General features: G+C 52.1%; 1 protein-coding gene across 2 annotated transcripts; it reads right to left on the reverse strand.

Moving 5' to 3' along the window:
* Positions 1-3804: 3804 nt before the first annotated feature.
* Positions 3805-7824, reverse strand: PRPH (peripherin). Of its 2 annotated transcripts, none has more exons than XM_055295012.2 (9): positions 6737-7824; positions 6243-6303; positions 5955-6050; positions 5425-5592; positions 5208-5333; positions 4904-5124; positions 4765-4814; positions 4453-4532; positions 3805-4205 (listed from the first exon to the last, which is right to left on the reverse strand). In XM_055295012.2, the coding sequence occupies exons 1-9, from the start codon at positions 7279-7281 to the stop codon at positions 4137-4139; spliced, it is 1416 nt and encodes a 471-aa protein (XP_055150987.1). In that variant the 5' UTR covers positions 7282-7824; the 3' UTR covers positions 3805-4136. The 2 variants fall into 2 exon arrangements, with proteins under 2 accessions (XP_055150987.1, XP_055150988.1); XM_055295013.2 differs by having other exon boundaries at positions 3805-4202; positions 6737-7809.
* Between the last annotated feature and the right edge of the window lie 19562 nt (positions 7825-27386).

The following is a 27386-nucleotide window of genomic DNA, read 5'->3' on the forward strand; positions in this document are numbered from 1 at the left end:
CTCTGTCTTTAATTTAAAAAAAAAAAAAAAAATCCAGGTGTGGTGGCTTATGCCTGTAATCCCAGCGCTTTGAGAAGCCAAGGTGAGTGGATCACCTGAGGTCAGGAAAAATTAGCTTGGTGTGGTGGCACGTGCCTGTAGTCCCAGCTACTTGGGAGGCTGAGGGAGGAGAATCACTTGAATCTGGGAGGTGAGATCTCACCACTGCGCTCCAGCCTGGGCGACACAGTGAGACTCTGCCTCAAATAAATACATAAATGAAAATATAAGTAAATAAATTAATTAAAAAACAAAAACCTGACTGCTTTAACATGGCTTATCAAGCCCTCCGTGACTGGGCCCTTGTTCATCTTTCCAGCATCAGCGCTGTTCCTTCCATTCTAGCCTTCACTCCATCATTGTAAAACTGCTTTTAGTTTCCAAATTTGCTGTCTTACCTCCTGGCTGATTTCTCTACCCAGAAAGTCCTTTTCTCCTTGCTTCACCTGACTAACTCCCGCTCATTCTTCAGTGCTTAGTGTGATGTCACGTCCTGTGGGAAGCCACCCCTCCTGCCTAAGCCTGGCTTAGGTGCTTATCTTCGTATTAACACCACTATCTGCTTAGTATCCCAGACAGCACTCCTCAGGAGGCTGAAATTGTTTGCTTACGTTGCCTGTCTCCCCCACCCGAAACTGTAAATTCCTTGAGATCAGGGACTCTGACTTATTCCTTGCACATGGCTAGCACCACAGCTGAGTGAAGGAGATCATCTTAAATTCGGATGTGAATTTTGACTTGAAGGCAAGGGTAGGATGGAATGGAGGAATGGAGTTGGAAGTTGGAAGACAGCATGGGTGTTTCTTTTTTTTCTTTTTGTGGAGACAGGGTCTTACTTTATCCTTAACCCAGGCTGAAGTGCAGTGGCACTTTTCTTGGCTCACTGCAACCACGACCTGGGCTCAAGTGATCCTCCTACCTCAGCCTCCCAAGTAGCTGGGACCACAGGCTTATGCCACCATGCCTGGCTAATATTTTAATTTTTGTAGAAATGGGGTCTCTCTGTGTTGCTGAGGCTGGTCTCGAACTCCTGGCCTCAAACCATCCTCCCACCTTGGCCACCCAAAGTGCCGGGATTACAGGCATGAGTCTCCACACCTGGTCAGGAAATAGACATTTTCAAGCAGAGGCAGGGATGGTGATAGCATAATCTGATTTACTAAGGGTATTGAATAGATTTGGGCAGGTGGCAGAGCAGGCCAGGGGAAGGAAACCATTGATAATGTAGATAATGTGACCTAGGCAAGATATGATGCTGGCCTGGACTAAGATGTTGGTAATGGGGATGGGGAGAACCAGACAGACTTGAAAGAGAGTTAAGAAGTAGACTTCAAACCAGGCACAGTGGCTCATGCTTGTAATCCCAGCATTTTGGGAGGCTGAGGTGGGAGGATCACTTGTGCCCAGGAGTTTGAGACCAGCCTAAGCAACATAGGGAGGCCTTATCTCTACAAAAAATGGAAAAATTTGCCATGAATGGTGACATGTTTCTGTGGTCCCAGCTACTCAAGAGGCTGAGGTGGGAGGATCAGTTGAGTCCAGGAGGTCAAGGTTGCAGTGAGCTATGATTGTGCCACTGCACTCCAGCCTGAGTGGCAGAGTGAGACCGTCTCAAAAAAAAAAAAAAAAGCCTAACGTGATGTCTTGTGCCTGTAATCCTAGCACTACTTTGGGCAGCTGAGGCAGGAGGATCATTTGAACCCAGGAGTTCAATACCAGCCTGGGCAACACAGCAAGACCCCATCTCACGAAGCAAATTTAAAAATTATTTTTTGGGCTGGGTGCGGTGGCTCACGCCTGTAATCCCAGCACTTCGGGAGGCCAAGGCGGGTGGATCACTTGAGGTCAGGAGTTCGAGAAGAGCCTGGCCAACATGGTGAAACCCTGTCTCTACTAAAAATACAAAAATTAGCTGGGTGTGATGGCGGGTGCCTGTAATCCCAGCTACTTGGGAGGCTGAGGCAGGAGAATCGCTTGAACCTGGGAGGCGGAGGTTGTAGTGAGCCGAGATCGCACCACTGCACTCCGGCCTGGGTGACAGAGCGAGCCTCCATCTCAAAAAAAAAAAAAAAAAAAAAAAAAAATTTTTGGCCGGGTGCAGTGGCTCACGCCTGTAATCCCAGCACTTTGGGAGGCTGAGGTGGGTGAATCACTTGAGGTCAGGGGTTCGAGACCAGCCTGACCAACATGGTGAAACCCTGTCTCTACTAAAAAAAAATACAAAATTAACTGGGCACGGTGGTGCACACCTGTAATCTCAGCTACTTGGGAGGCTGAGGCAGGAGAATTGCTTGAACCCAGGAGATAGAGGTTGCAGTGAGCGGAGACTGAGCCGATGCACTCCAGCCTGGGCAACAAGAGCAAAACTCCATCTCAATAAATAAATAAATAAATAATTTTGTATATATATATATATTTTTGAGACGGGCTCTCACTCTGTTACCCAGGCTGGAGTGCAGTGGCATGGTCTCAGCTCACTGCAACCTCTGCCTCCTGGGTTTAAGTGATTCTTCTGCCTCAGCCTCCCAAGTAGCTGAGACTACAGGTGCATGCCACTACGCCTGGCTATTTTTTTTTTTTTTTTTTTTTGAGACGGAGTCTCGCTCTGTCACCCAGGCTGGAGTGCAGTGGTGTGATCTCAGCTCACTGCAAGCTCTGCCTCCTGGGTTCACACCATTCTTCTGCCTCAGCCTCCCAAGTAGCTGGGACTACAGATGCCCGCCACCATGCCTGGCTAATTTTTTGTATTTTTTTTTAGTAGAAACGGGGTTTCACCATGTTAGCCAGGATGGTCTCGATCTCCTGACCTCGTGATCCGCCCGCCTTGGCCTCCCAAAGTGCTGGGATTACAGGCATGAGCCACCGCGCCCGGCCACCGGGCTAATTATTATTATTATTATTATTATTATTATTATTATTATTATTTGAGACAGAGTTTCGCTCTGTTGCCCAGGCTGGAGTGCAGCGGTGCGATCTTGGCTCACTACAACCTCCGCCTCCCAGGTTCAAGCAATTCTCCTGCCTCAGCCTCCCAAGTAGCTGGGATTATAGGCACCTGCCATCACACCCAGCTAATTTTTGTATTTTTAGTAGAGACAGGGTTTCACCATGTTGACCAGGCTCTTCTCGAACTCCTGACCTCAAGTGATCCACCTGCCTCGGCCTCCCAAAGTGCTGGGATTACAGGTGTGAGCTACCACGCCCAGCCATTTTTTTGTATTTTTAGTAGAGACGAGGTTTCACCATGTTAGCCAGGTTGGTCTCGATCTCCTGACCTCGTGATCCACCTGCCTCAGCCTCTCAAAGTGCTGGGATTACAGGCATGAGCCACCGCGCCTGGCCTATTAAATGTTTTTAAATAATAACAGAAGTTGACTTCACAGAAATGGGGGTCAGGTGAAGAAAAGAAGGGTGCATAAGCTGAGGTGAATTCTAACTTGGGCACTAGGTGTCTTAGTGGTGCCTTCTTCTGGGGCAAGGAATCCAGAGGAAGAGCATGATTGCAGAGGGAGGTGAGGAGCTCTGGGACAGGTTGAGTTTGAGTGGCCTATGAGGCACCCAGCAGGTGGGTGGGCATTCCAGGCTGCAGGTGAGGAACAAAAGCTGAGAAGGAATGGACAGAGGTAGAAAACCTAGAAGGGTATATTGATGCCAAGAGAGTGACAGCCAGAAAAGAAATGACTTGAGACAAAGGGAGAACAGCGCCGAGGCTCCTCCCGTCAGGCACTGCACACACACTTCCACAGACACAAATGCACTGGAGAGTTTTCTCTTGACAGCATTTTATTTGGTTCAAATGTGAAACTCAGACCCTGGCTCACCCACTTCTCATCGTGGCTGGAGTAGATTTGTCCTGGGGGGGATCACTGGCTTCTTATCAGGACATGAAAAGGGAAGCACATAGGTCACATCAAGTGTCAGGGCAGGGAGAGGCCCAGCGGCTGCTGGCCGGGTAGGGCTTGGCCATAAGCCAGGAAAGGGATGCCTCGCACCACCTTTTAGACACATGCAGAGGGAGAAGAGAAAATTCAGGAGTGGTCTTAGGGTTTGGGCTTAGAGCAGGCCTAGGGCAGAGTCAAGGCTCTGGACCAAGGGGTTCAGTAACTGTGGGCAGAAGACTTGTCCAGCTCACTGCGCTGCTCCTTCTGGGACTCTGTCACCACCTGCTGGGGACAGGGCATATGATGGGCACAAGCCATTGAGCGCCACCCTCCATCCTACTCCTTTGGATCATAGAGCCCCACTCCCTGGGGTAACCAGCAGAAGCTCCTGTTTATCTATCCACGTTCTCTGTCTCCTTCTCTGTCTCTCCCCAAGAATTACCCACCCTAAGTAAGATTAGTGACAGCCAGGCTGAGGCTCAGAAATAACATGGGAAATTGTGGGGTCCTGGCATTAGGGGACCTGCCTCACCTCCCCATTCTGGGTCTCAATGGTCTTGATCAGAACGGTCTTCCGGCTGTGGCTGTCCTGGGGAGGCTCCACCTCAGGCACTGAAGAAAGTAGGATAAAGCGTTCAAGGGGGAAAGCGTGGGAATCTCTCCTCTTAGGCTCCCACTGCTATCCCTGAGGGCAGGGGAGGCGCGGGGTGTGAGGAGTAGGGGTGGGTACAGGCCAGGACCCAGAAGTTCCGTGGGGAGAACAGATCCCTGAGGTGAGCCAGAGCGGGAGCCCGAGGAGGGCAGAAGTGGACAAGGAGAGGTACAGGTTGTAAGCCAGACTCACCAGTCGTCTTTATACTTAAGGAGGCAAAAGAATGGACGGGCACGGAGATCCTGGAGGCGAAGCAAGCTGTCAGCGCCCCTGCCCAGGCCCCGCCCTGTCCCGACCCCGCCCTGCCCCGCCCCAGCAGCTCCACCCTCACCGGCTCTCCTCGCCCTCCAGCAGCTTGCGGTAGGTGGCGATCTCGATGTCCAGGGCCATCTTGACGTTGAGGAGCTCCTGGTACTCCCGCAGGTGCCGCGCCATCTCCTCCTTTAGCTGTCGCAGCTCCTCCTCGAGCCGCGCAGCGCCCGCCTGGTAGCCCCCCGCCTCCAGGGCGAACTGCTCCTCCAGCTCTCTCAACTGCCTGAGCAGCGCCTCGTTCTGGGGCAGGGAAGTGGAAGGGGCCAGTTGCGGAACATTTCATCGTCCGCTCCCCGGGCCCGGGCGCGCAGCTTCGTACTCACCGTGCCGCGCAGCCCGTCCACCTCGCACGTCAGACTCTGGATCTGGCGTCGGGACTCGTTCATCTCCTGCTTGGCCTGTCGCAGGGCCTCGTGGTTCCGGTTGGCAGCGTCGGACAGGTCCGCGTACTGCGAAGTGGGGGTAACCCAGGCTTGAGTCGGCTGCGACGCGCGACGCCACCCCAGCGCCCCGCCTCGCAGGCCCTCCCGGCTCTCGGACCTTGGACTTGTACCACTCCTCCGCCTCCTGCAGGTTCTTCGCGGCGATGCTCTCGTACTGCGCGCGGATGTCCCTCAGCGCTGCCGTCAGCTCGGGCTTCACCGTGGCTTCCACCTCCACCTGCTGCACCTGCTGGCTCTCCACACTCACCTGCAGGTCTCGCAGCTCCTACGGCCGGGAGCAGGCAGAGGACGGACAGCGGCGCAAATCCCACGCGGGCCACGCAGTTCGTGCACAGAAAAAGAGAAGAAACGCTTGAACGAACAGAAGGGGGCGCCAGGGAGGGCGGGGCGTACAGCCCTGCGCCCCCGCGGGCGCGAGACCAGAGGCCAGGTTTCGGAGGTACAGCCCTGCTGCCCGCCGCCAGGTGGCGCAAGGGTGGGAGTCTAACCACCTGTAGACTGGGGTGGAGGGGCTGCGTCTACCCAGCATCGTCCTGATCCCCAGGGCGATGCCTCCGCTCCACTCGCCAGCTCCAGCGAGACCACCCCACAACTTCAGAAGCCGCCCCTGATACCGGGCCCACTTACCTCCTCGTGCAGCTTCTTGAGGAACTCAATCTCATCCATCAGAGACTCAATCTTGCGCTCTAGTTCCAGGCGGGACAGAGTGGCATCGTCCACGTCCTTCGAGGGGTGGCAGTGGAGGTTCAAGATAAGTTAGGGGCTGCGCAGGCCGAGGAAGGACCAGGCCTTCCCTGTCTGCCTCGGGAGGCGTCTGGTTGCCCCCTTCTCCCCGCGCCCACCGATGCCACCTCTGGATACTGAGATCGGGGGTAGGGGTGGGGAGGCTGAACAGGGAGAGGGGCTCGGACTCACCTTGCGGAAGAGCACGAGGTTGTGCTCCGCGTCCTCCCGCTTGCGCGTCTCCTCCTCCAACCTGACGGGAAGAGCGTGCAGAGGCTGAACTGCGGGGTCGCCGCCCAGCTCGCACCCCAGACCGCACGCCCCCCAGGATCCGGTTAGAGGCTGTTCTGCTGCCCAGGACTCTAAATGGAGGGCTGAGGCTGCCTAGTGGAATTGCCCCGCATTCTCTCTAACGGAGTAGGAGTTGAAAAGGGGGTTTCCTCATTACTCAGGGGAGGCACAGATATCCACTTCTCCCACCTCCCCAAACACTCAGAGCAAAGTGGGAGGCGGGGGACACTTGGAGCCCGTGAGCAAGGATGCTGCCCGCACACACCTGGGTTGGTGAGGGGAGCCACACCCTTGGGCTGCTGATGGAGAGGGGAAGTGAGGGGAAGGAAGAGCAGCCGCCTGGACGGCCGCTTCGACCTCGCCTCAACGGCAGCGGCCCAGCCCTGCCCCCTGACCTCTGCTTGAGCGCCGCCAGGTCCTCCGCCAGCCCGTCGCGCTCCACCTGCACCCGGTCACGCTCGCGGCCCAACAGCTCCAGCTCTCGCCGCAGCTCGCGCAGCTCCTGCTGGCACAGCTGGTCGGCGCGCGCCGGCTCCTGGCCCCGGGCTTGGCTCAGCTCCCCGCGCAGGGCCGCGTTCTGCTGCTCCAGAAAGCGTACCTTCTCGATGAAGTTGGCGAAGCGGTCGTTGAGCTCCTGCAGCTCCTGCTTCTCGTTGCTGCGCGTGGCCAGGAACTCCTGGTTGAGGGCCTCGGCCATGGAGAAGTCGAGGCGCTCCGAGGGCAGGCGCAGGAGGGCGCCCGCTCCCGCCCGGGGGCTACGGAAGCTGCCCAGGCGCACCGAGGAGCTCGGGGACGCGGAGCCCAGCAGGCGGCTGCTGGAGAAGCGGGAGCTGGACGAGTAGGAGAAGGCCCCGGGGGATAGTGAGGGCGGTGGACCGAAGGTGCGGCGGTATGAGGTGGAGCTGAAGCCGGCCCGGAGGCCCGACGGGTGGTGGCTCATTGCGGCCGAGGATGGGCAGTCACGGTTCGCAGAGCTAGGCCGGGGACTGGGAAGGAGCCGCAGACAGCTGCGAGGCGGCTTTATAGCCCTGCGGTCTCAGGGGGGGCACGGGCAGCTCCTCCCACTGGCCTGATGGCCCGCTGGAGGGGGGTTGTGTGGGGAGGGGGATGCCCCACCCCTGCGGAACAGCAGGAGCGCCTTCCCCTCCCTTCCCTGGTTGCAGGCCTCTGCCCACTTGATTGCCCCCTGTTGCCGCTGGGGTGGGGGTCACTACCTTCCAACAAGCACCCAAAGCTAGAACCTAGGGTAGGAAGGCCTGACTTGAACTAGGGTCCCTGAAAATTGCGAGGTAGAAGGACCTGAAGTTAAAGGGCAGGCTTCTGGCACAGGAGTAGGGAGGAGGCCAGCTGGAGGGAGAGTTGACCTGGCTTAGGCCCCATAGCTAGTGCCTTGACTTGCCCCCTGAAGGCCAGGCTCTATTTTCACCTGCTGTCAGCTACCCCTCCTTCACCATACCCAGAGAGGAATAGGAGACAGGGGCGCAGAGGCAGATCGGGCTGGGGAAGAGCTACTCTCCCTAATCCCCCGGGCCCTGTGAAGGGCTGGTGCCTGGCGCCAGCTCTGTTGCTTAATGCGCTGACCAGCCCCCCTCCCCCTCCCCTGAACACGGCCCAGCAGAGGTTGTCTGCTGATGTTTCAGCCTTAAAGACACAGCCCCCAAACCTAGACCTACCCCCCAACAAGCCCCAATGAGGTGGGTACATCATAGGGGGCCGAGGGTGGCTGGACCCAGCTCTGGATCCCACTCGGAAGGGTCTGCCCCATGCCACGGGCTGGGCTAAGTGGGCCTGTTGTATTCTGTCTGGGTTTACTGGATTCTCCCTCCCCCCAACCCCACACCAACTGCTGCGCAGTCATGGGCTTTACGGGAACCAGAGTGATTCCTGAGGTAGGAAGGGGAGGGGGCTGAGGGGCAACAGCGGCTGCCAAGGCTGACAGATGGATGGACTGGCAGGAGCTGGTTTCCAGTATTGATGAGTTGCAGGTACCAGGGATGGGTGGGGCTGGATGGGGAAGAGATGGGGACAGAGAAAGTGCCCATCCCCAGCAGTCTGAAAGAGAGAAGGCCCCAGAACAGGTCCACAAACCTGCGCATGCAAACGGATGCATACACACAGCCTTGTATATCTATGTACAAACACATTACATACACACAGATACACACACAATCACACACCCCACCACACCCTCCCCTACCCCAGAGTTAGCGGGAAGGCTGATATCTGGCCTTTGTGTGTCAAACAGCTTCCAGAATGCAAGCACAACCTGCCCAGGAGTGGACAGAGGCAGCTCGGATCGTCTGCAGGAGCCGGGTTGCTGAGGTCTGCTGGGTTTGCCAGGAACCATAAGGCTGGGGCTGCTGCTGCTGCTGGGGACTCCAGCGCTGTCCTGTGAGACAGGCTGCCTCAGATGGGATCTGAGGACAAGAGAGTGCATCTGGGGAAGCAGGTTTGAGGTTCCTGCTTGGATATCTGGCTGGGGGTAAGGAGGGCGGCTCCCTGGCTGGCTAGCTCCTCAGTATTGCAGGGCAGCGCCCCCTCCCCGCTTTGTGTGTCCTCTGAGATGGGCCAGGGCCAACGCCCTGCTCACATCCCTACCGCCTTCGTCTCCTTTCCAGGCCCCTCCTTCCTTCCGGGCTATTAGTCTCTCCCTGCACAGCTGCCAGTTCCTTCTCCTTGATGGGTCTGGTTTGGTTGTCAGGGGAGTGGGAAGCTGGAGGAAGGGAGAAATGGGACAAGACGAATAAATGACAGCTTGGCCTCCCCTAACTCCTGGGAATTGGGAGGGGTAGGGTCCCACCTGGGATAGGGCCAGGAGGCTTGGCAGGTGTGAGGAGGGGCTAGGGAAGCCTTGGTACTTCCTGCCGCAGTCCTGGGCACTGAGTCCCAGCTGCTGTTGGCCTGGAGCCCCATCCATCCCGGATTTGGCCCCACCCTCCAGGAGCAGGGAGCCAGCTCTGCATCAGGAGAGGCGGGCAAGGCCTGGGGAAGACCAGCTCAGGCCCTGTCTACAGGGCACTGGTGGGGGACCGAAGCCTCTGAGAGTAGAGGCTGCTGGGGCTGCAGCTGGGCCTGGGAGTTCCAGATAGAGTTCCCGTCCTCACCCTGCTTAAGCGCTCTGCTGGCCACCTACATGCCTGGGAGGAGAAGGGACAGAGGGCTGCCACAGCAGGGCTCTGGAGCTGTGGATCAGGCCTGGGTGGGGAACTGCAAGTCAGAAGAGGCTCCTCCCCTAACGCAGAAGGAGCAGGCCAGCAACACCATGCAGAGCAAAGGTAGGCAAAGAGTCTGGGTTAAGAGCCGGGCTCTGGCATCCAGCCGCCACACTTCTCATCTGATCCACCACCCTGTTGCAGAATTTAGGCTCGTCGCTACGTCCCTTCATGTCCCTCAAGAAAAAGGAGATAACCAACTGTAGCTTCTACCTCATAGTGTTGTTGGGAGGACTAAAGGAATAAATAAATACATGCAAAGTGCTTAGGACACACATCTTAAAGCCTGAAAATGGAAGCTGGTTTTATTATTACTATTATTATTATTAACCTCCAGAGTGATAATGTCAGCCCCAAGACCAGTGAGGGTCTGGGCTTCTTTTGGACTGTGCCCCTGGTTGCTGAGAGCAGTGCTGGACCCAAGGTGGAAGAAGCCAAGTCCTCCCTGGCCTCACCCTCCCCTGGTGGACCGGGACTCTGGGCAGACGGCGCAGGTTCAATCATGGCTGCTCACCTTAATTAGCTGTGTGCTTTGGGTTTTCTGAGTGACTTAACCTCTGTTCACCCCATTTTCTTCCTTCCTTCCTTCCTTCCTTCCTTCCTTCCTTCCTTCCTTCCTTCCTTCCTTCTTTCCTTTCTTTCTCTCTCTCTCTCTCCTTCCTTCCTTCCTTCTTTCCTTCCTTCTTCCATTTTTTTTTTTTTGAGACAGAGTCTCACTCTGTCGCCCAGGCTGGAGTGCAGTGGCACGATCTTAGCTCACTGCAAGCTCCACCTCCCGGGTTCACGCCATTCTCCTATCTCAGCCTCCTGAGTAGCTGGGACAACAGGCGCCCGCCACCACACCCGGCTAATTTTTTTGTATTTTTATTAGAGACGGGGCTTCACCATGTTAGCCAGGATGGTCTCGATCTCCTGACCTCGTGATCCACCCGTCTCGGCCTCCCAAAGTGCTGGGATTACAGACATGAGCCACCGCGCCCAGCCACCCCATTTTCTTTATCCACAAATGGGAATGATAATAGCAGTACTTACCTGATGGTGTTGGGAGGATTAAACGAGTTACCCTCTGTAAAGCACTTAGTGCTTGGCACCTAGTACATGCTGTAGAAGTATTTGCCAGTATTCTCATCGCTCCTCCTCCTCCTACCTCCGTTGGCTGCTCTGATGAAGGCTGGAAGAGAAACAACGATTGCATGTGTTCAGGGGTTTGCAGGGAAGGTGAGTAATGAAGTTTAGGTTACTGGCAAGAGTGCTATTTTTAAATTTAATTTAATTTAATTTTTTTTTGAGAGAGACTCTTGCTCTGTCGCCCAGGCTGGAGTGCAGTGGCATGATCTCGGCTCACTGCAACCTCTGCCTCCTGTGTTCAAGCGATTCTCCTGCCTCAGCTTCCCGAGTAGCTGGGATTACAGGTGCCTGCCGCCATGCCTGGCTAATTTTTGTACTTTAGTAGAGATGGGGTTTCACTATGTAGGTCAAGCTGGTCTCGAACCCTGATCTCAAATGGTCTGCCTGCCTCGGCCTCCCAAAGTGCTGGCATTACAGGCGTGAGCCACCACGCCTGGCCAAGAGTGCTATTAAATGTCAGGCCATGGGCTCAAAGCTGGATTAGGAGGGCATGTAGGCAAGAGAGAGTAGGAGATTGGGAGAGTAAAGAGATCTGTGGCTGGCCAAAGAACAGTCACAGAACAAAGACATGCCGGCGGAGCACAGTGGCTCACGCCTGTAATCCCAGCACATTGGGAGGCCGAGGCGGGCAGATCACAAGGTCAGGAGACCGAGACCATCCTGGTTAACATGGTGAAACCCCATCTCTACTAAAAATACAAAAAATTAGCCGGGCATAGTGGCGGGCGCCTGTAGTCCCAGCTACTCGGGAGGCTGAGGCAGGAGAATGGCGTGAACCCGGGAGGCGGAGCTTGCAGTGAGCGGAGATCGCGCCACTGCACTCCAGCCTGGGCGACAGAGGGAGACTCTGTCTCAAAAAAATAAATAAATAAAATAAAATAAAATAAAAATTAGCCGGGCGTGGTAGCACACGCCGGTAATCCCAGCTACTTGGGAGGCTGAGGAAGGAGAATCTATTGAACCCAGGAGGCAGAGGTTGCAGTGAGCCAAGATCGCCCCACTTCACTCCAGCCTGGGCGACAGAGTGAGACTCTGTCTCAAAAAAAAAAAAAAAAAAAAAGACATGCTAAGCTCCTCCCAGCCTTACCCTCTGCTTCAGCACATCCCTAATATTTGCATCTGTTAGCTGGGGTCTCTGCCTCTCCGGGTCTAGGCTTGACACAAACCTCCACTCCAGGCCAGGCGAAGTGGCTCACACCTGTAATCCCTGCATTTTCAGAGGTCAAGGCAGGCAGATCGCTTGATCCTAGAAGTTCGAGACCAGTCTTGGGCAACATGGAGAAACCCCATCTCTACAAAACACACAAAAATTAGCCAGGCATGGTGGCATGCACCTGTAGTCCCAGCTACTTGGAAGGCTGAGGTGGGAGGATCACCTGAGACAAGGAGGTCAAGGCTGCTGTGAACCGTGACTGCACCACTGTACTCCAGCCCCAGTGACTGAGATCCTGTCTCAAAATAAATAAATAAATAACCAGCCAGGCGCTGTGTTTCACGCCTGTAATCCTAGCACTTTGGGAGGCCGAGGCGGGCGGATCATGAGGTCAGATCGAGACCATCCTGGCTACCACGGTGAAACCCCGTCTCTACTAAAAATACAAAAAAGGCCAGGCGCGGTGGCTCATGCTTGTAATCCCAGCACTTTGGGAGGCCGAGGCGGGCGGATCATGAGGTCAGGAGATCGAGACCATGGTGAAACCCCGTCTCTACTAAAAATACAAAAAATTAGCCGGGCGTGGTGGCGGGCACCTGTAGTCCCAGCTACTCGGAGAGGCTGAGGCAGGAGAATGGCGTGAACCCGGGAGGCGGAACTTGCAGTGAGCCGAGATTGCGCCACTGCACTCCAGCCTGGGACACAGAGCGAGACTCCGTCTCAAAAAAAAAAAAAAAAAATAAATAAATAAATAAATAAATAAATAAATAAAAATACAAAAAAGTAAACCAGTGTGGTGGCGGGCGCCTGTAGTCCCAGCTACTCAGGAGGCTGAGGCAGGAGAATGGTGTGAACCCCGGAGGCGGAGCTTGCAGTGAGCCGAGATTGCGCCACTGCACTCCAGCCTGGGCGACAGAGCAAGACTCCGTCTCAAAAATAAAAAAGAAAATTAAAAAAAATAAAATTTAAAAACCTAAACCTCCACTCCACAACCTAGGTGAAGTCCAGGGTCCTCTCCAGGATTCCTTTGTCTTCCCAGCTTTATTTTATTTTTATTTATTATTATTATTACTGCTATTATTTTTTGAGACAGAGTCTTGCTTTGTCACCAGGCTGGAGTACAGTGGCGCAATCTCGCCTCACTGCAACCTTCGCCTCCGGGGTTCAAGCGATTCTCCTGCCTCAGCCTCCCAAGTAGCTGGGACTATATCCTGGGCGCGCCACCACACCCAGCTAATTTTTGTATTTTTAGTAGAGACAGGTTTCAGCATGTTGGCCAGGATGGTCTCCATCTCTTGGCCTCATGATCCGCCTGCCTTGGCCTCCCAAAGTGCTGGGATTACAGGCATGAACCACAGCACCGGGCCTATTTTATTTTTATTTTTTGAGAAGGATCTCACTCTGTCACCCAGGTTGGAACGCAGTGGTGCAGTCTCAGCTCACTACAACTTCCGCCTCCCAGGCTCAAACGATCCTCCTGCCTCAGTCCTTGAGTAGCTGGGATTACAGGAGCGCACCACCACACCTGGCAAAATTTTTTGTACTGTTGGTAGAGATGGGGTTTCACCATGTTGCCCAGGCTGATCTCAAACTTACTGAGCTCAGGCAATCCACCCACCTCAACCTCCCAAAGTGCTGGGATTACAATCGTGAGCACCATGCCTGGCCCCCCAGCTTTATTTTTAAGTCTCTAGCTCCAAGTCCTTGCTGCTCCTGAATTGCCTGACTTTATAGTTGCTCTTGCGATGTCGCAGATGTGGAACTCAGCACTGTTCCTTGGTCCCTGTGGTCCTATTTCCCCATCACTTAGGTAAGACCTGAGGCTCAGAGGGACCAAGTTGCATGTCTGAGCTTTTATGGTGAGCTAGTGGTGGTTTCCTCTCTGGAAGGGCGCGTCCTGGTTGATCAGGCCCTGAGTGGCCCTGCTGGTGTTCTGCACTGTATGCCTACAGGACCCAAGATGAGCCTCAGCCGGAAGGGATCCAGCACCACACTTTTGAAGGTAGACTCTCCCAGCCCAGTTTGGCTGCAGGGTCCCCACTGACAGAGTAGCTTTACCAGAGTGGAACTCTTTCCCATTGTCTCCACTTGGGGTTCCACTGCTCCCAGTTAGGGAGCACTGTGGGCATCCCTGCCAGCTCATCCCTTCTCTCACTGTATCACATAGTAATGGCCACCCTTTGCTAGGTCTAACACATTTATTTAATCACTCCTAATCCTCACAGTAACCCTATGACATAGGTACTGTTTTTTTTTTTTTTTTTTTTTTTTTTTTTTTTTTTTTTTTTTTTTGAGACAGAGTCTCGCTCTGTCGCCCAGGCTGGAGTGCAGTGGCGCAATCTCGGCTCACTGCAAGCTCCGCCTCCCGGGTTCACGCCATTCTCCTGCCTCAGCCTCCGAGTAGCTGGGACTACAGGCGCCCGCCACCGCGCCCGGCTAATTTTTTGTATTTTTTTAGTAGAGACGGGGTTTCACCGTGGTCTCGATCTCCTGACCTCGTGATCCGCCCGCCGCGGCCTCCCAAAGTGCTGGGATTACAAGCGTGAGCCACCGCGCCCGGCCGACATAGGTACTGTTACTATTCCCACTTCATAGTTGAAGAAACTGAGGCACAGCGAGGTTAAGTAACTTTCCTAAGGTCACACAGCTAGTAACTAGTAATCTGTTTATATGTCTGCCTCTGAATTTCCGCTCCCTGACAATATGATCTTTGAGGGCAGTGATAAGATCTTACTCATCTTTTTGTCCGTGGTGTCTGCGGCGGGACCTAGGTCAATCAAATGTGTATGAGGCACCCGAAAAATCTCTTTGTTGGTGACCCCTAAAATAAAGCGAGGTATGTTGCTGCCACCTTCTGGTCAGAAGTCAGAATGACGTGCTGACGTGTTCAGTCTGCATCTATGTTGAGTTCAAGACTCAAGGCTCCTGGAACCCTGGAATTTGGGGAATACTTCAAAACTTATTGTGACTTGTTTTTTTGTTTGTCTGTTTACAGATGATATTTATCCAAGGGGGCATAAAACAGAGTCAGAGAAGCACTGGTATTAGGAGTTTGGAGCCCTCATTCCATTCTTTCCCTGAGTTCTGGGAGCCTCCTCTGTTCCTCCAGAAGCCGAAAGACAGGGCAGGAAGACAAAATCTGTCCTCAACTCCTCACCATTCTCTATTGTGCCCACAATCTCCAGTTCCAGCCTCACTGTAAAATCACGTCTCCATCCGCCTGCTTGATCTTTCAGCCAGCCACTCCTCAGCTGGAGAATGGGAAATAATGGGCTGTGCCAGCAAGCCACACTCCAAGGGCAGAGTGCTCAGTGAAACTGCTCGAAGTGTGGCCTGGGCAGCTGCCTGAGGGTCACCCGGGTCATGAAAAGGCAGGTCCTACCCACATCTTCCGAATCTTTAGAAGGGCATTGACAAATGCTCTAATGATTTTTAAGTATGCCTGGATTAAGATATTTTTCTTTAAGTTGTCCATCTTTTACTCTATTTTATCTTGAAAAAAATCAAACCCAGGATAAAGTTGAAAGAGTGCTGCTATGAATACCAATATATCCTTCCCTTGGATTTACCAGTTGTCAATGTTTTGCCACAATTCCTCTGGAAGTGTTAGACATCATTATATTTAATCTCTGAATACTTTAGCATGTAACTCCAAAGAACAAGGACATTTTCCTACATAACCACAGTAGGATTAGTCCACTAAAGACATTTAACATTGATTTGCCTTTATTTGTGTAAAAAAATGTTGTAACTAACAAAAAAGAAATTTAACACTGATATAACAGTATTATCTAATACACAGTCCATATTCAAATTCCCTCAATTGCCCCAATAACGTTCTTTATAGCTATTTCCATGCAATCTAGGATTTGAAAATCATGAATTGTATTGTCATCACCCCAGCAGAAGAGTAAGGCTGGGATGAGCTTGGCATGTTTGAGGAATTGCAGAAAGTTCAGTGAGGCTGGCGCAAGGCAGATGAGGGAAGAGAGTGGGAAAGGTGAGGTTAGAGGCATGGCAAGGAGTCAAAGATCACGAGGCTTTTAAAATCAGAGTAAAGAGTTTATTTTAAATGCAATGAAAAGCCGTTGGAGGGTTTGAAACAGGGAATTACTTAATCTGATTTATGATTTTTGTTTTGTTTTGTTTTGTTTTTGAGACGGAGTCTCGCTCTGTCGCCAGGCTGGAGTGCGGTTGTGTGATCTTGGCTCACTGCAACCTCTGCCTCCCAGGTTCAAGTGATTTCTCCTGCCTCAGCCTCCTGAGTAGCTGGGACTACAGGAGCATGCCACCACACACAGCTAAATTTTTGTATTTTTAGTAGAGATGGGGTTTCACCATGTTGGCCAGAATGGTCTTGATCTCCTGACCTCGTGATCCACCTGCCTTGGCCTCCCAAAGTTCTGGGATTACAGGCGTGAGCCACCGCGCCTGGCATTTTTTTCCTTTTTAAAAAAAAATACTTTGTCTTCTTCTTACTTGTTATTTTTTCTATTTATTTATTTATTTAAAATATTTATTTATTTAAAATAGATACTGGGTCTCACTATGTTGCCCAGGCTGGTCTCAAACCCCTGGGCTCAAACAGTCCTCCTGCCTCAGCCTCCCAAAGTGCTGGGATTACAGGCATTAACCACTATGCCCGGCTGAAATATGGCAAATATCAGCTGGGCACAGTGGCTCACACCTGTAATCCCAGCACTTTGGGAGGCCAAGGCGGGCGGATCACCTGAGGTCAAGAGTTTGAGACCACCCTGGCCAACATGGGGAAACCCCGTCTCTACTAAAAATGCAAAAATTAGCTGGATGTGGTGGCAGGCGCCTGTAGTCCCAGCTATTTGGGAGGCTAAGGCAGGAGACTCGCTTGAACCCAGGAGGCAGAGGTTGCAGTGAGCTGAGATTATGTCACTGCACTCTAGCCTGGGCAGCAAGAGCGAAACTCCATTAAAAAAAAAAAAAGGCAAATATTAGTGACTGCCTAATCTAGGTGGAGGGTGTATGAATATTTATCAGACTACTATTTTTTTCTTTTCTTTTTCTTTTTTTTTTTTTTTTTTGAGACAGGATCTCACTCTGTCACCCAGGCTGGAGTGCGGTGGTGTAGTCTCAGCCCACTGCAACCTCCGTCTCCCATGCTGAAGCTATCCTCCTGCCTCAGCCTCCCTAGTAGCTGGGACTACAGTTGCCTTGCCACCATCCCCAGATAATTTTTGCATATTTTGTAGAGATGGGGTTGCACCATGTTGCCCAAGCTGGTCTCGAACTCCTGGGCTCAGGCAATCCGCCCGGAATGGCAGCGGCTTGAATGGCTGAACTCCAGGGGGTGTGATGAAGGACAAGTTATTGGGAGTGAGGGCAGCAGGACTAGGGCCAAAGAGGTTTTTGAGGAAGGTGTGGGAACCCTAGCAGGGTCTACAGAAGGTGGGAAAGCCAGGCAGAGGTGCTTACACTTGAGATGTCTCATGTTGCAAGGAAAGTGCACCTACCCAAAAGCCAGGAAGGAAATATGGTCCCAGGTCCGGGCCAGTCACTGGGCCTTGCTTTCCTCATTGGTAAACTATGATTGCGCCACTGCTCTCCAGCCTGGGCGACACAGTGAGACTCTGTCTTAAAAGTAAAAATAAAATGAAATAGGCGTTTATTAAAGACAGGGGTGGGTCTCAGACCACTGCCCCAGTAGTTCTTTTTGTTTTTTGTTGTTATTGTTGTTTTACTTTTTTTAACTGCCCCCTGTGGAGCAAGGCTACCCCATAGGCAGTGTGCCCACAGTAGCCTTTGTTTGTGTTTTTAATTTATTTTTTATTTTTAAACTGCTCTTTGTGGAGCGGGGAAGGAGTCCTAAGCTCTTCCTTCTCAGGGGGATGCCCCAAGATCCTCTGGGTGGGAATGAGCAGTAATCCCTTTACCGAGGAAGGAAAGGGCAGGGGGAAGTGGGGACAACCCATCTCAGGACCGTGCTGGAGGTGGAGCATGCCTGCAATCTCCTCCCCAGGTGAAGGGAGGATTTTTAGAGTAGACCACGGTCGGGGTGTCCAAGGAGGGCAGCGATCCTCCTCACCCCCGCCAACTCTGAGTACTGGGACTGTCCAAGAGGAGGTGCAGCCCTGATGCGGGCCCAACTGTTATTCCCCTACCTCCTCCACACAACCTCTGAGCTCCTCAGCCTGGAACCCTGGAAGATGAGAAGGAGGAAAACTGGGATCACCAGGCACAGCCCCTCACCCCCAACCCCCTATTTCCTGCTGAAGATACTGAGAGGGGAGCAGCACTTGCAATTCTGTGAGCCGGGGAGAGATCTCACCCTGGCACAGGGTTATGCTCTTTTCCCCAGGCAGTGGCTGGAGCACATGCGTGTGCCTGACATGAGACAGGGCAGGGGCCCGTGCCCATCAGGCCAGTCGTCAGAGGCTCTTCTTCAGTCATGACACTCTGCCATCCGTCTCACCCTACCTCTTGCAGGGAGAGGTTGGGTGACAGCTGAACAGACAAATTCACAGGGTCTGAAGCCCTACAAACTGCCCCGCCTGCCCTCTGCTTGCAGGCTATGTAGGTGTTGGTTTGACAGCTGCCGCCAGGACTGAGCTTCTGGAGCCAGTGGCTCTCACACCCAGAGTGACCTGATGGGCAATGTCTGTCAGAAATTCTCTTGGCCAGTCACAGCGACTTATGCCTGGAAACCCAACATTTTGGGAGGTCAAGGCAGGAGGGTTGTCTGAGCCCAGGAGTTCAGGACAAGCCTGGGCAGCATAGGAAGACCCTGTCTCTACAAAAAATTTAAAATTAGCTGGGCATGGTGGTGCACACCTGTAGTCCCAGCTACTTGGGAGGCTGAGGTGGGAGAATTGCTTGAGCCCAGGAGGTTGAGGCTGCAGTAAACTATGATTATGCCACTGCACTCCAGCCTGAGTGACCAAGTGAGCTCCTATCTCAGAAAACAAAAACAACAAAAGAAGAACATTCTCTCACTCTCTAGTTGGATTCTTTCTATAGTACACGGCTATCTGTGCTGGCCCCTGGCTGGAGGGGTGGGCAGCGGCAAAGGAGATGGAGACAGGAAAAGGGAGAGCTGAATGGGAGAGAGAGGGAAGGGGCAAATGGAGGGGGAAGAGAGGAGGGGAGAGGAGAAGGGAAATGGAGGTGAGGGGTGGTGAAAAGAGGGGAAGAGGGAGGAAGAATAGAGGAAACCAATGGGCCAGAAATGAAAACTTGGGCTTTTTCCTCTCACAGGCCCCAGAGCCTCCACACGGGGAGCAACCAGTCAGCTAACCCCATTCACATCCCAGAGCCCTCACAGTCTGGTCTGGGTCTCATCTGCGTCACCCTGCACCACTCCTTGTCTATAAGATCCTTGGTCTGAAATAGCATGGGAGGCTCTGGAAGCTGTGGCATTGCCCTGGGGTCAGGCTCATTCTGATAGGCACCTAGGAGGGGGGCATTCCTTCAGGTTGGGGCCTCCTTGCTCTTCTCTACCCCCTCACATCAGGCCACAGGCCCTACTCATAGCTGCATGTAAAAAGGAAGAAGATGAGGCCGGGCACAGTGGCTCATGCCTGTAATCCCAGCACTTTGGGAGGTCGAGGTGGGCGGATTGACTGAGGTTGGGAGTTTGAGATCAGCCTCACCAACATGGAGAAACCCTATCTCTAATAAAAATACAAAATTAGCTGGGCATGCTGGCAGGCGCCTGTAATCCCACCTACTTGGGAGGCTGAGGCAGGAGACTCGCTTGAACCCAGAGGCAGAGGTTGCGGTGAGCTGAGATAGCACCACTGCACTCTAACCTGGGCAACAAGAGCGAAACTCTGTCTCAAAAAAAAAAAAAAAAAAAAAGGGAAGAAGATGGCACACTGTTTGGACTTGCAGATGTTCTATCCTTTTTTTTTCCCCCTTGGGACAGGGTCTTGCTCTGTCACCCAGGCTGGAGTGCAGTGGCATGAACACAGCTCACTGCAGCCTTGATCTCCCAGGCTCAATCGATCCTCCTACCTCATCATCCCGAATAGCTGGGACTATAGGTCCGTGCCACAGCAACAGGGTAATTTTTACATTTTGTGCAGAGACAGGGTCTCACTATGTTGCCAGGCTGGTCTCGAATTCCTAGCCTTAAGCAATCCTTCCTCCTCGGCCTCACAAAGTGTTGGTATTACAGCAGAAGCCAACATGCCTGGTGTCTGTGTTCTTTTTATTTATGGTTTGAGTTTGGCCAAGGCACCTGGGAGGACTGGAAGGAAAAAGCAGATCCATTTGGTGGACCAGGAACTGCAGGTGGAAGAAGGCAACATATGAGGTAAAAAAGAGGGGACAGAATCTTCACTCACCCAAGGCAAGGTTTGCACTGGCAAAGGAGTTCTGCAAATTCAAAAGGGCCTTAATATTTTTTAGCGTGAATGAAAGCAGGGCCTTCATATTTTTATTATTAATAATTTTACTACAAATTTCTGGCCAAGCACAGTGGCTCATACCTGTAATCTCAGCGCTTTGGGAGTCTCAGGAAGGTGAATTTCTTGAGTCCAGGAGTTTGAGACTAGCCTAGGCAACATGGTGAAACCCCGTTTCTTTTTTTTTTTTTTTTGAGACAGAGTCTCGCTCTGTTGCCCAGGCTGGAGTGCAATGGTGCAATCTCTGCTCACTGCAACCTCCACCTCCTGGGTTCAAGTGATTCTCCTGCCTCAGCCACCTGAGTAGCTGGGATTACAGGCGTGTGCCACCACACCTGGTAGAGATGGGGTTTCACCATATTGGCCAGGCTGGTCTCAAACTCCTGACCTCAAGTGATCTGCCCACCTTGGCCTCCCAAATTGCTGGGATTACAGGCGTGAGCCACCGTGCCCTGCCAAAACCCTGTTTCTATTACAAAAGTAGGAGGAAGAGAAGGAGGAAGAGGAGGAGAAGGAGGAGGAGGAGGAGGAAGAGGGGAGGAGGAAGAAGAAAATACAGAAAAAATTTCTTTTTTTTTTTTTTTGGAGACAGGGTCTTGCTCTGTCGCCCAGACTGGAGTGCAATGGTGCGGTCACAGCTCACTGCTTCCTGGGCTCAGCTCCAGCCCTTTCACCTCAGCCTCTGGAGTAGCTGGGACCACAGGTACACACCACTATGCCCAGCTTCTTCTATTTTATTTTATTTTATTTTTTTGTAGAGACAGGGTTTTGCTATGTTGCCCAGGCTGGTCTCGAACTCCTGACCTCAAGTGGTCTACTCATCTCAGCCTCCGAAAGTGCTGGGATCACAGGCATGAGCCACCACACCCGGCAGAAAATAAGGAAAAAAAAAATCTATTAACAATTACATAAGGCTTTAATGTTAGTTAGAATGCTTTTGGCGGGAAACAATAGAAGACCCAAATCAAAATGTCCTAAACAATAAGGGGACTTAAAATTTTGTAAAAACTTCAGAGGCAGAGCAAGGTTTGGTGTTGAGGTTGGTTAATTCAGGGGCTCAGCACTCTGTCGGGACCCATGCTCTTTTCAGCTTTCTGTGTTGCCTTGCTATTGAGCAGTGGCTTTTGTCTTGGTGTTTGTCCCCTTCTGGTCACAAGACGGCTGCACAACCTCAAGCACCAGGCACAAGCACAAGCACAAGGTGCTCATGCAGTAATGCCCAGGGCTGCAAGAGGAAAATCCTTTCCCTGAGTTCTTTTTTAAGAGCAAGGAAATGTTTGCAAGAATATCTGCCTTCCAACCCCCAACCGGCAGACATTACCTCACCTCTCATTTCCATAATTACATCACATGCCGGTTCCTTAACCAGGCCCTGGCAAAACAGCTGGAATTACCTTGATTGGCTTAGGGGAAGGTTCGCCCTGGTGATGAAGCCCAGCCCCTCCGATGCACATGGGTGTCCCACACCGGGACAGAGCTGGGTTGTGTTGGCAGGTGGAACAATCTGGGAATGGCTTTGAAGTAGCTATGCAACAGTGGCTACTGCTTGTGACAGCCTCTTCTGTGACATGTGGCATATACTGCCTCGAATTGGGATTATGCATGTGTGGTCTGTCTCTACAATCTGAGATGCAAAAGGCTAAATATATTTCCTATAGTACCCAGCAGAGTGACTTGCACCAAATAGGTGTTGCAAAAATAATGAACGAATAAAACTTGAAAGTTGAAAATGAAGCCCAGTGCGGTGTGCTGTTGTCTCAGCTACACAGGAAGCTGAAGTGGGAGGAGTGTTTGAGCCCAGGAGTTCGAGGCCAGCCTGGGCAACGTGGCAAGACTCAGTCTCTAAAAAAATAAACTTAGCAAGTATCAGGCTCAATTTAAAAAAAAAAAAAAAGAAAGAAAGAAAAATGGCCAGGCGCGGTGGCTCACACCTGTAATCCCAGCACTTTGGGAGGCCGAGGCGGGCGGATCACAAGGTCAAGAGTTCGAGACCAGCCTGGCCAACATGGTGAAACCTCGTCTCTACTAAGAATACAAAAATTCGCCAGGAGTGGTGGTGGGTACCTGTAATCCCAGCTACTCAGGAGGCTGAGGCAGGAGAACTGCTTGAACCCGAGAGGCGGAGGTTGCAGTGAGCTGAGATGGCGCCACTGCACTCCAGCCTGGGCGACAGAGCAAGACTCTGTATTGAAAAAAAAAAAAAAGAAAAACAAACAAAAAACTGGAGATGATTGCCAGAATAGTATAATTGGATTACCTTTGCCAAGGGCATTTCAGTATTAGTTTACTCTTGGACCAGACATCTCTTAGAAGCCAAATGAGTTATTTGATAAAAATAGAGAAGTGTGCAGAGAGGGTGAAGGGAGAGAGAGTGAGGTTGAATTTATACCCACCCTCTTCCATGAGTTAAACTAATTTCTGTAGACAAAATCTTTGTGTAATTAGGAAATCTTTATATTCTGTAAAACCTTTATAATCTGTTCCAATTTTAAAAAGAGAAAAAAGGGCCAGGCGCGGTGGCTCATGCCTGTAATCCCAACACTTTGGGAAGCCAAGGCGGGTGGATCACGAGGTCAGGAGATGGCCAACATGACGAAACCCTGTCTCTACTAAAACTACAAAAATTAGCTGGGTGTGGTGGCACATGCCTGTAGTCCCAGCTACTTGGGAGCCTAAGGCAGGTGAATCACTTGAACCCGGGAGGCGGAGGTTGCAGTGAGCTGAGATCGCACCACTGCACTCCAGCCTGGCGACAGAGCGAGACTCTGTCTCAAAAAAAAATAATAATAATAAATAAATAAATAAGAGAGAGAGAAAAAAAAAGTCCAGTAGTGAGACGACTGCTTAAAAGCATTTTTTGTATTATGACTAAAGCAGACATGTCTCTAGTTCTGGAAGTTTCATTGATTCTGACTATTGCTCTCCTGCTGTAGACTTGGAGGGAGTGTAGAGGAGGAAAGAACTGTTTTCCCAAAACCTGCTCGGGGCTGACAATGACAAGTTCAGGGGCACTAGGTTCTTGGCATGAAAGGGGCAGTGACAGGCTCATGAGATGTCAGCAAAGGGGACCTATTTCACAGGGCAAGGGCCCACTCCTGCTCCACAGCCCCCACACCCAAGGGTCTATTTTCTCTCCAGCTTCTGCTGCCTTGTGTCTCCTAGACAGTCGCCCTGGCATTGGGCCCCAGGAGCCATCTGCCTGGGTCATCTCTGCCAGCTTTACCTTGCAGCCTCAGCTGACGGGCACTGACCACTCTGGCCCTGGAGCATAGAGGAGTGAGGCTCCAGGTGTACACTGTCCTGCCTGTGCCTCGGCTGGTGTCCCTGTTGGCAGGAGACCAGGCAGGTGGCAGCAGCCATCCTGCAAGGGCACTGTATCTCCCCATGACCTGAGAATTGAGTTCAGAGGGAGGCCTGGACAAAAATGCCCCCTCACTAGGGAAGCTACAGCCTGGACATGGGGACCAGCTGGTTTTGCCATTTAAGGTCAATGGGCTGCCACCTGGGCCCAGGAACCGGGCTCCTGGGAGGTTTTCTGACAATCATTGGCATAATGAGATCTCTCTGACTGCAGCTCCATCCAGTGCTCATGTGAGGGCTGGCCCCTATTGACCTCATGCCCAAAGGGGCCTGGGAGGTGCCATTATCCCCCCAGGACTGGAAAGGCTGCCAGGTGCAGAGCTGATTTACTCTGGTGCTCCTCAACAGCCGGACAACAGAGTGTTGCGAGCCTAGGCTTTGGAGCCAGAGCTCTGCGGTAAAATTTCAGTTCGGCCACTCATTCCGTAGCCTTAGGCTACATATTCAATCTCTCTGAGCTATGGAAGTGGGTATAATAACATCACCTCCCAGGGTGTTGTGGAAACTGTGAAGGCACCTTTTCCTCCCACCCTGACAGCGCCTCCCCTGACCTCCTTCAGCCTCACCCAGGACTGCCACACCACCTTCCGGCAGTCAGAGGCCTGAAGACAGATTTATAATTGCGTAACCCACTTGGCCATCCTCTGGCCTGACAGATTCCTGCTGGAGAAGAGTCACTTGCCAGCTGCTTCCCAAACACAGAATGAAGGTGGACAGGCAGGCCCTCAGCCCCTCAAAATCGTTATCCCCCTCCCCATCCCTGCCCCAAGCACCTCTGCCCAGACATGCTAACTTCTCAGTGGTCAGCGGCCTCTGTGGGGGGAAGCAGGTTGCTCCTCTGGCAGGTCAGGTGAGGGCAGTCTAAGCCCTCTGTCCAGACAGCCGGAACCTGGGGCTGCCGCCAGCCTCAGGAGCCTGCACCCTCTTAGGCTGTGTCCATTTATTCCCATCAAGCCTCGGCGGCCTCAGCATCAGCATTAGCTGCAGCTCTGGGTCCAGACTTTCCATTTGTGCTCAAGGGCAGATCAGATGATTGTCAGCCACAAAGCAGTGACCTAGACCTTGGGGTATATTTGTTCTTGCTGCAGGCTAACTTCTATTCACTCTCCCTCCAACACAGGAGGGGGAAATCATCTTTACAAGGACAAATGCCCCCCCCAACCACTGGCACTTTGCTCTTCCAATTCCCCAGGCTTTATTCTACTGGAATATTTCTTCTCAGCTAAACTCTTCTCTCACCTTCTTTCACCCCAGACCTCTGTGGCTGCTTAAAGCTTTCTGACCTTTTTCACATCTTCGCACGTGTAGAAAATAATTCATCTGTAAGGTGTACAGAGGTAAATGGAGGGGGCTGCTCCCGGCCAGGGGTGACTGGCCCCAGGGAGGATGGGTGAGTCAGGCTCTCCAGGTTCCACCGTGTCATTCTAAAAGCCAAAGGGATCCTATGTGGGCACCCTGAATCCTATTCTCAGGGCACCCTGCTTGGGAAATTCTGGTGTCATGGGGTGTCACACTCGCCTAAGCTTTGTGATTTACCTGCCCCTTTTCATACATGGGTGTCCCGTTCTCATTTCCTCCAGTGCTTGCACTATGGCAATCGGCAGATCTCCTGGCCTGGGAAGGTCTCGAAATCCCCTCTGGCAGGCTGGCCGGTGTCTTTAAGGTTCACCTTCATTCCAGGCATCCCACCCCGCTCCCCTGCCCAGGCTGCAGGAAGAACCTGGCTCATCTGAGAAGTAGCAGTGGCTGAATTTGTTCTGGGGTCTTACCTTGCCCTGAAGGACATAAAACCATGGTTGCTCTCTACAAATGCTATAGAAAACCATCTTGAGCACACAGTTGAGGCATCTCAGGCTGCAAAAGCATGCTGTGCTATGCATGCAGATATAATATATACATTTAAAAATTTTTTTTGAGATATAAAAAAATTTAAGAGAAAAAAATTTTTTGTCCCTTAGGCTGGAGTGCAGTGGCATGATCTCAGCTCACTGCTACCTCCACCTCCCAGGCTCAAGCAATCCTCCCACCTCAGCCTCTCAAGCAGCTGGGACCACAGACGTGCACCACCATGCCCAGCTAATTTTTTGTATTTTTAGTAGAGACACGGTTTCGCCATGTTGCCCAGGCTGGTCTTGAACTCCTGAGCTCAAGTGATCCACCCGCTTCAGCCTCCCAAAGTGCTGGGATTACAGGTGTGAGCCACGGTACCCGGCCAAAAAAATGCTCGAAATAGACAGGGTCTCACCCTGTTGCCCAGGCGCTGGTCTCAAACTCCTGGGTTTAAGCAATCCTCTCACCTTGGCCTCCAGAGTGTTGGGACTGCAGCTGTGAACCTCAGCGCTGGCCTTAAACATGCACATCTTTCAGATGCAATTCTCAGAGCAAAGGGGCTAAAGTGAGCAATGGGTAAGGGATACAAAACACCTTTGGGAAAGAGATGGTAACTGGGTACACATCAGAATAAAGTAAGTCACGGAGGAGAGGTGAGTATGTCTGCAACTCTGCCCCCAGGGCCCATCTGCTACCACTCATTAGGTATTCCCATTCAGGCAAGCACCCAAGCACCAAAACCGACTCCTCTCTTCTGCATGAAGCTTGACCTTTTGGTCATTGTCCTTTCCCATTGCTTAGTTCAACTGAGTACCAGGCACCAAGCTCTCCAGCTACATATAACACTCATGCCCCTTCACCCGTCTGCCCCCACAAACCACGGTCCTCCAACAGGTGCTTGGAAAAAAGTCCAAATCAGAGAACTCACCCCTCTCCAATCTTTCCTACACATACATATTACTCCTACTTCAAATAATCTCCATGACATACAACTGGGTCAAATATCAATACCAGAAAAACCAGTGACTGTTATTTTTTTTGAGACGGAGTCTTGCTCTGTCGCCCAGGCTGGAGTGCAGTGGCACAATCTCGGCTCACTGCAAGCTCCGCCTCCCGGGTTCACACCATTCTCCTGCCTCAGCCCCTCCGAGTAGCTGGGACTACAGGCGCCCGCCACCACGTCCAGCTAATTTTTTGTATTTTTTAGTAGAGATGGGGTTTCACCGTGGTCTCGATCTCCTGACCTCGTGATCCGCCCGCCTCGGCCTCCCAAAGTGCTGGGATTACAAGTGTGAGCCACCGTGCCCGGCCCCAGTGACTGTTATTTTGTCTGACATTTCCACTTTCTCTAAATAACCCCTTTAGTACGAACCATCTTTGCCATTGTAGGTTTTAGCTAAGTATAGAATAAATCAGGATTCCAAGCCCTTCTCATGTGACTAATACTTTAATAAAGACAGCAATAGTTCTGGCAGTGTGGCTGGGCACTTGAATTTTGGCTCCAGCGTTTACTGTTATCTAATCCTTTGCCACTGTACATGTGGTCACATCAGACCAACAGCATCACTTGGGAAGTTATTTAAAAACGTATCTAGGGGCCAGGTGTAGTGGGTCACTCCTGTAATCCCAGCACTTTGGGAGGCCAAGGCAGGATTGCCTGAGCCCAGGAGTTCAAGGCCAGCCTAAGCAACATGGCAAAACCCCATCTCTACCAAAAAAAAAAAAAAAATTACAAGAATCAGCCAGGCATGGTAGCACACACCTGTAGTCCTGGCTACTTGGGAGGCTGAGGTGGGAGGATGGCTTAGCCCAGGTCAAGGTGGGGGTGAACTATGATGGTGCCATTGCACTGCAGCCTGGGCAAGAGACCATTTCAAAGAAAAAAAAAATTAAGACGTGCCTGAAGCCTCACCTCAGGCCTATAGAATTAGAACCTGCATTTTGTTTTTAAATTTGAGAGTCAGGGGTCTCCCTCTGTCACCCA

The sequence above is a fragment of the Symphalangus syndactylus genome, chromosome 10 (genome assembly GCF_028878055.3).
Source record: "Symphalangus syndactylus isolate Jambi chromosome 10, NHGRI_mSymSyn1-v2.1_pri, whole genome shotgun sequence".
NCBI classification, from domain to species: domain Eukaryota; kingdom Metazoa; phylum Chordata; class Mammalia; order Primates; family Hylobatidae; genus Symphalangus; species Symphalangus syndactylus.